The following is an 8235-nucleotide window of genomic DNA, read 5'->3' as shown; positions in this document are numbered from 1 at the left end:
AAACATTTTGATGGCATTTTTTGTTTGTGTGTTTGGAAAATAAAAGACCACAATTACATTATTATATCATTATATTATAATATATTATATATGTTTACACTACAGACTGACACTATGTCTTCATGGAAGGTAAAAGGTTTGGAAACCACCCTTTCATATAGCTCTTAATTCCCTATATAAGAGCACTATTTAGTCAATATAACACAGATGTGGTGACTTTATTTAGTGCACTATTTTGGAGTTGGTTCGAATTTAGTCCTAGCCACCCCTGCCTGGTTATGTTGTGCGCATGCGTGTTAGAGGCGCGCATGCGCAATTCCGACTGGGCAGGGGCGGCATATCGGTTTGCGCCAGATATCTGTGCTGTACAGTCTCCTTCAGCTCGCCCTCCAACCCTTTCGGATCTCCGTGGCTGCTCAGCGCTGGGTTCAGTTAATTTAACTTATTGAAGTCAATCCACATATCCATCTATTAGCAGGTGAGTTACAGGGAGATCTAAAATCTAATATATACCTGCACGCTTCTTGATAGTCGCCTTTTTGGAACTTGTATAACCCTGGGTTACACTTTGTTAGCACGCTCGCGCTAGTTAGCAGGATAGCTAAGCTAGCAATGGCTACATGACAGCCTGTGCTCTGTAGCCATTAGATACATGTAGATAATGGAGCCGGGGTTTAGGGGTTTCAGTGAAAAATAAAAAGCGGCATTCAGTCAGAGTCCGTGTGTGATGTGGTTAAAGCTTGGTGAGGGTTTGTTGTGTGCTGAGAGCAGCTCGTGGCTGTAGCCTGCTCAATGACAGGCGTGCTGCTTGCTAACGTGAGTAAGAGTGAGTGACTTTTTCCACCCGGTTAAAGGTGGAGTAGTAGGAGTAGTGGTAGTGAGGCTTCCAGCAGGCACATGCAAGAAGAAAACCTGGATTATGCGCCTATTTATCAACATTTATTAATAGGAAAGAAAGTGAAAGTCCTTCATGGGGGAGTTCCGGTTTGCGGCTTTTTTGACTAGCTGGAGAATAATTAGCAAGCTAACAGTTTAGCTAATCGAAATTCAGTTTTTTTGGGGGTGGAATTGCACAACCTTCCAGAACATCGTGTCACAATGTTAGCGAAAGCTGTGCAATTTCCCTAGAACTGTAAATATCGTAAATTAAACTATGAATGTGTAAGGGCGAGGGTGAAACGTGCTGATTAGCGCATGGTCAGGGGGTGGGGATCTGCCGGTGTACAACTGCAGCACGTCAATGTGAGCCGCCGGTCTCTGGCCAAGATGGCTTCCACTTTTAACCTTGTCCATGCATCCTCTCAGTATTCTCCTTTTATCCCTTTATCTGGTTTAGTTTAGTTCGTTTATAAGGTATTGATGGTAATGGAAATCGAGTCAGGTTTAGTAACTCATTAAAAAGCTAAAGAATTCACTGCTCTCTGACACCACCCCTAGCCCCCCCACTGTACACCCAAATCGACTGGACAAACCCCATTCACATACAGTCTGCTGTCCATCTGTGGTTTAATACTTAAACAGAACATATTGCAAAGGTATCTTTTGAAACACTGGACTTTTTTCTGACCATTAAGGTTGCAAGGACATGATGGGTCAACCAGGCCTTAAGCATGAAGTATATGCCTAAAGGAATATGGTACCTCATATACAGACATGGATATGTTCCAGTATTACAGGCTGTCAGTGTATCTGATTGTGTTCACTTTTTCTCAAAGGACTCGTGAAGGTGTGGCCTGCTGTCGTGTCATACCGCCCGTGTGTGTGTGTGTGTGTGTGTGTGTGTGTGTGTGTGTGTGTGTGTGTGTGCGTGCAATAAGAAAATAGTACTGCACCTTTGAGAGGAAACATGGCAAACCAGAGATAGTGTTTTATGGGCATTTATTCACGCCTTTTTTAAGAATGTTGTACTCATGCCAATTAGCAGTTGGTGTGTTTTTGTGTTTTATGTTATGGGTGTGATCTACTTATGATTGGTGTTTTTTTTTTTTTGTGTCATTTGACTATTGTACTTTCTGTATTCTTTCACAGACAATGGCAGTCCCCCCAGCTTACGCCGATCTTGGAAAATCTGCCAAGGACATCTTTAACAAGGGATATGGTAATGTGACTCACTAACAGAACGAGTAAAATCAGTCAATTTTTGTTGTAATTTTTGTGTCGGTCCTTGTTGTAATTTGTTTTATTTGCTCAAAGGCTTTGGTCTGGTGAAACTTGATGTGAAGACAAAATCAGCCAGTGGAGTGGTAAGTGCATGATGCTTCACTTTTGAGTTTTTTTGATTATATAAGTACATTTTCATTGTCTTGTGCATGCATTACTCTGAATGGAAATGTTTGGTAATTTCATATTTAGAATAAATTAATCATGATGAATTTATTATAAATTATGTGCCATTATCTTTTATATTGGGGGGGGGGTCTAAAATGTAGATTAAATTACATGGCACGGACTACATCTGTTGTATTTACTGTTTCAATGAAGTTGTTATTCAATTACTGTGAAATTTGAAACTGTGGGGTAAAATGTTGTGCGTATTCTATTTTCTGTGCAGGAGTTCAAGACTTCAGGTTCCTCCAACACCGACACCAGCAAAGTGGTGGGCAGTCTAGAAACGAAATACAAGAGGTCTGAGTACGGCTTGACCTTTACTGAGAAATGGAACACTGACAACACTCTAGGAACAGAGATCACCATTGAAGACCAGGTCTGATTGCAGAAAATCACAAAATTGAGGAAGATTTGTGTGTATGATGGATTTCAGTGGTTCATTTCTCCTAACAGCTTTTCTGTCTGTCTTTTTAGATTGCAAAAGGGCTGAAGCTGACTTTTGATACAACTTTCTCACCAAACACAGGGTAAATATTTCACTTTTATGAAATTATAGTTTGCTGATGGAGGAATACATTTCTGTAAGTCTCAGTGGCAGCTTGAAGACAGGTTAGACATGATCATGTCTTATTTAGAAACACTTTCTGGGTCCTACAGTGCATAAGGTTAGTTGTAGTCTGATACCATATTGAGCTAGTCCTGTGTCTTTAGAAGAAACATGGTGGATACCTACATCACAGACAGCGATAAATGGCTCTGCAGGAGTGCTAAATCATGGCCAGCCCTACATGCCTGATACACTTTGAGTTGAGTATTTGGTCAGTGTGGCCCTCACACTGACATATTCTGTAAGCCAGAAGCCAGGCGTATTGTGCGTGTGTGTGAGAGAGAGATTTTATATATATATATATATTTTATTTTTTTGCTTTAACTTTATTTTTTTATTTAGCTTCAATTTAAATTTGCATCTAAATTGTTCGAACTGTGAAATAAATTGCTGCAATTGCTGCTGTTAATTGGGTGAATTTGGACTGTAGCCATGACCAAGTATGATTCAACATGGTAATTAACATGCCAGTGTAGTCAGAAGGAAAAGACCTGTGCATTTTATATATTCTGCTGCCACCATCAGGTGAAAGGAGAAATTGCAATGCGTAGGGCCTCCTATCATACCTTTCAAGCAAGAAGCCACTTGACAGTAGGGCTGAAACAATCCCTCAGGTAATTTGAATACAACAAATCATCGAGGCAAATTATTTGCCTTAATGCTTCATTTAGTCCATTTAAATAAGCCTCTGATTCCTGGGGGAGACGGAACAAGACGGATCAAGTAGAGGAGGCCTTGTTAAAACAGCCGCTTCAAACGTCAGACCGACATCATGGTTATCGGTGGATGCACCAAAAATGTTGACTGTTTACAAGAAATAGTCACAATTGCGAGGAAAAAAGTTGGAATTAGGCAAACCATTTTTTAATGTGGTGGAAATAGGCTTCCATAGATTCAGGCCAAAAAACAACAAAGTTTGGGATAATTTCAAGCTAAAACATAAAGAAAACACCGTTCAGTGTGTGGTGTGGTCTTTTTGGAAAGAAATGTCAATTTTTTAGGTAGAAATTATCTGTGGCGTGTGTGTTTAGCAAAAGCCAAATGTGCCTAGAAAACCCATTTAGAAAATTGATTTGTTTTGTGTTTGGCTTCCTGCAAGTCATAAGGTCAACTTCGGAAAAAGGTCACAAATTACACCCAAACTATGGTTACTGTATTGTTTTTTTATTGCACTTTTGTTTTCTATGCAATGCGAGGCTGTTTAGCTGGGATTTTTGCCTGTTTCTAGGCAAACTATCTCTCTGGGATAGGTTTGATGACATGAGCACAATATGCATTAAAACAAATAGAACTTGATGCTTACTGTATCAGCAGGGATGTCCCAGATAGCAAGTCTTGTCCTTCCTGATGCTAATGTGTGCCATAAATGAACTTCAGATCAATACTGCTGTTAAAAACTAATTCATTTGACCTTGCTGTGACCTTGAACATGTTTGGATTGATTCTAAAATGATTTTACACATCAGTGGCAGAGGCATAAATAGGTTCCATGTATTTAAAAAAAAAAAAGAAAAATGTAGTGCATCAATAATTTTAGCTTTTAGAAATATGAAAGACATAAAAACTAATTTATTAAAATCTTTGCTTCCTGCATTAACAACTGTCTAGCACAGCATAAGGCTTGTTTTGATGGACACGAGTTTCTCATAATGCACTGTGAACGAAATCTATGCAAAATGCTTTGAGTGTTTGCTACACCTTTTTTGGTTTTATTGTACCCTTTTCCACTGTTGTCGCATTTTTTTGCCATTTTACAAATAGTATTTTAGAATCTGACGACATGTAGTAGATGCCAGTGTGATTCATGAATGAAGATAAAGTTTGTTGGGATTGTTAGGATTACATTTTATTGAAAATTGCATCATTAAATAATTGTGAATACTTTTTTTAGTTGTTGCGAGTTAAATGGTGGCACTTTGCATCGTGCAATAATGTAGAAGTAGTATTTATTTGAATAAAAACCCAGCAATTTCCCTATAGTTGCGCTATTCCTGTGCCACTTCCTATAGTTATTTTAAAATGTTGGCCTGCTAAAATAGCAGTATTTATGCTGACTACAGCCAAATGAATGGCCTGATTTATGGTGCAGGTTGAGAGAAATCCATTATTCTCTCCACCAGCATTGTCAAGCATTCATGTTTAAAACCCTTATTTTAGATTTTGCTGAAGTGCATATAGGTTTATTCTGCAGTGGGGTTAGCAGGTTTACTATAACACTTCCCATGAATGTCTAGTAATCTTTTTAATCTTTAGTTGACCTGCATTGTTTATACAGGATTGGTTCTTCTCATACATATAGGTGTGATAGCCCATGGCTGTGATGGTTCATTTGTTTACTGCTTTTATACAGTAAAACCCCGTTGTACGAGCATAATTCTTTTTTGAAAATTGCTTGTAGGTCCATTTGCTCGTACGTTCAAACTAATTTTCCCCATAGGAATGAATGTAAAAGCAATTTAATTCGTGCCGAGATTTCTGCACTTAAAGTATTTGTAACCTATTTTAACAAATAAATACACCGCAAATTACCGTAATGTAAACATAATTTAATGCTTACCCATATGGTAGTGGTTGATTGCGAGTGTAAGACGCACACCACGCTCGTAACCTCCTTGGTTTCCATGGTAATTCTATTTAATTTCGTTTTCACAGCACCATCACTGATTTTCTTGGGAGACATTTTTTCAAGATTTCTAGTGAAATAAAAAAATAACGCTAAAAAAAAGTTTGTTTTTGCTGCACTGAACAACGAGAGCAACCGAGTGATACGTCATCAACTAAGCAACTGATGCTTCCCTCGGCTGAAAACGGGGATCCGGCAGCGTGGGTTTGCTCGTGCCTTTGAAATTTGCTCGTGAAACGGTACAATTTTGCGAGCAAGTTCTTGTCTCCGTTTGCGCGTACTATTTGTTGGTTGTACAACGGGGTTTTACTGTAACTTATTATAATTATAATTCTGCCTTGGAAAATTCTGTTACAAAATGTTCATTTGTCAAAAACATTTCTTTTTATTAGCAAGAAAAGTGGAAAAGTCAAGACAGCCTACAAACGGGAATATGTCAATTTGGGCTGCGATGTTGACTTCGACTTTGCTGGTCCAACTATCCATGCCGCTGGTGTGGTTGGTTATGAAGGATGGCTTGCTGGCTACCAGATGTCCTTCGATACAGCCAAGTCCAAGATGACCCAGAACAACTTTGCTGTAGGCTACAAGACTGGTGACTTCCAGCTGCACACTAATGTGTAAGTACAGCCTGTCTAATGAGTGCACACAGTAATAGTGTCATTGTGTATCATAATATGTCATTATGTAGTGAGGTAAACCGTACGCACATTGTTGGTGCTAAGACTGTAGTCCTGCTCTCTGCAGTAATGATGGCTCAGAGTTTGGTGGCTCGATCTACCAGAAAGTGAGTGATAAGATGGAGACGGCGGTGAACCTGGCCTGGACCGCAGGCAGTAACAGCACACGCTTTGGTATCGGTGCAAAGTACCAGCTGGACAAGGATGCCTCCATTAGTGTGAGTCCATGATCTTTTCTTTAAATGTTCTGAGGTAACTTGGACAATTAATTATATTATATAATTTTATATTGTGCCATGAGCAGTTTACATAGTACATGATTTTGTAATGTATTTTTGTTTCTATGAGCATTGTGAAGAGTGATTATAATTTTTTGGATTTAAATATCATCTTTGCAGGCCAAAGTGAACAATACCAGCCTAGTGGGTGTTGGATACACACAGACTCTGAGACCAGGTATGGTGGTGGTCTTTCTTTCAGCTAAATGTTTATGAAAAGCAATTCTTTTTATATTATGGGAATGATTATACACACACACATATGGGCTGTGACTAAAGGTTTGGAGAGATCCTTCTTAGCTTTTACACGTTGTCTTTCAAACGCCCACTTCATGTTCCCGTTCTGTGTAAAATAATGTCATGCTTAAAGCAAACCTGGAGCCTTCTTGTAACAACGCTTCAATGGTTTTGTGCAGGTGTGAAGCTGACCCTGTCTGCCCTGGTTGATGGAAAGAGCATCAATTCAGGTGGCCATAAGCTGGGTTTGGGGCTGGAGCTGGAAGCCTAGAAGTCCTGCACTCGCTCACATCAGGGACAAGGGAATATCAGAGGAATCTGGCCTTAAATCTTAACCAGCAGGGGAATTCTGGATGGGAAGGGATGTGTTCAAAGACTCCAACAAATATGACCATTTTTAGTAACCATTGCAGTACTGCTCATTCTTTCCCCCTGTGGTGTCTGTTTTTTGGTTAATAGTGTTCCTAAACATAGTCACTTATTGGTTCTGCTGCTAAATTTGATTTCTTATCTGAAACTCACACTCCGTTGGCTATTTAATGATCTCTACTTGCATACCAATGTGTAATTAAGTCTGCATGTTGAATTTTCTCTGCAGTAAGTTATTGAGGTATTGGGAGAATGTGATGCTTGTTTACCTAGTATTCCTTAGTCATCTAAACATAATGTGTGCAAACATTAACTACATTTTAAAGTTCATATCTGCTTATTTAAACAATGCTTTTTTTTTTTTTTTGGTCCACATACACAGAAAATACTTGCTCCATAGTACCATTTGTCAGCCACTAGGATTTGAGATGCACTTGTACTTGAAACCTGCCCTTAAACTGAGCAGTTTTTGGGTGGCCTAAATGGATGAATGAAAGCGATTTAAGAACCAGTTTGGGAGTATGGCTGGCTTTGTGTTTTTTTTTTGGTTTTTGGTTTGTTTTTTTTTCTCTGCAAAGATGACTAGGTGAAGCTTAAGGTAATGCCAAAATGGATGTGAGTTCAGTATCTAAAGCTTTTAGTCTCACCATTATGAACCTGACTTGCTGAGGTCATGTGTGCACAAAACCATAGAGGTCCTTGTGTGTGTAAACTTTTCAATAAAGTCTTTGAGCCCCGTTTGATTGTTTTGTGATTATTTTTAAGCAAAAATGTACAGTTTCATTTAGTAAGTTAAACATATGAATGCAATCTACATTAATAAAAAAGATTTGTGTATACAAAATATTATTTAAACCTTTATTTATAGATAGATAGATAGATAGATAGATAGATAGCTATATATATAAAATATACACTAACCTATTAGAGGAGATTTCTCTTGGGAAAATAGTTAAGTGTCTGTCCTCATTACACATCTAAACATCCCTGGCCCTTTTGATACTTCATTTAAAATTTGCTCCAAACAATTATTCCAGTCAGCACTTCATTTTGACTTTCATTTTGCTTTGGGCTTTTTTGTTTTATGTAGTGATTCCCATGGGTTTGCTAGTT

The 8235-nt window shown here is 38.6% G+C and overlaps 1 protein-coding gene across 1 annotated transcript; it reads left to right on the top strand.

Annotated features, from left to right (window-relative positions):
- Window positions 1–320: 320 nt before the first annotated feature.
- Window positions 321–7862, top strand: vdac2 (voltage-dependent anion channel 2). Its single transcript, XM_046877528.1, has 9 exons — window positions 321–478; window positions 2029–2098; window positions 2194–2243; window positions 2552–2704; window positions 2803–2855; window positions 5951–6178; window positions 6306–6456; window positions 6637–6694; window positions 6933–7862. Exons 2-9 carry the CDS (start codon window positions 2032–2034, stop codon window positions 7022–7024), a joined length of 852 nt encoding a protein of 283 aa, XP_046733484.1. The 5' UTR covers window positions 321–478; window positions 2029–2031; the 3' UTR covers window positions 7025–7862.
- Window positions 7863–8235: the final 373 nt, after the last annotated feature.

Source organism: Silurus meridionalis, chromosome 2 (assembly GCF_014805685.1).
Source record: "Silurus meridionalis isolate SWU-2019-XX chromosome 2, ASM1480568v1, whole genome shotgun sequence".
In the NCBI taxonomy this organism is placed as follows: domain Eukaryota; kingdom Metazoa; phylum Chordata; class Actinopteri; order Siluriformes; family Siluridae; genus Silurus; species Silurus meridionalis.
The sequence above is the reverse complement of the archived record's forward strand: the minus strand, read 5'-3'. Positions and strand labels throughout refer to the sequence as shown.

What these genes read in the sequence shown, in the direction of transcription:
- vdac2 (XM_046877528.1), top strand. Translation starts at nt 2,032, where the DNA reads ATGGCAGTCCCCCCAGCTTACGCCGATCTTGGAAAATCTGCCAAGGAC. An exon ending in CAAAATCAGCCAGTGGAGTG is followed by an intron (nt 2,244 to 2,551) that starts GTAAGTGCATGA and finishes TTTTCTGTGCAG; the next exon opens with GAGTTCAAGACTTCAGGTTC. An exon ending in ACTTTCTCACCAAACACAGG is followed by an intron (nt 2,856 to 5,950) that starts GTAAATATTTCA and finishes TCTTTTTATTAG; the next exon opens with CAAGAAAAGTGGAAAAGTCA.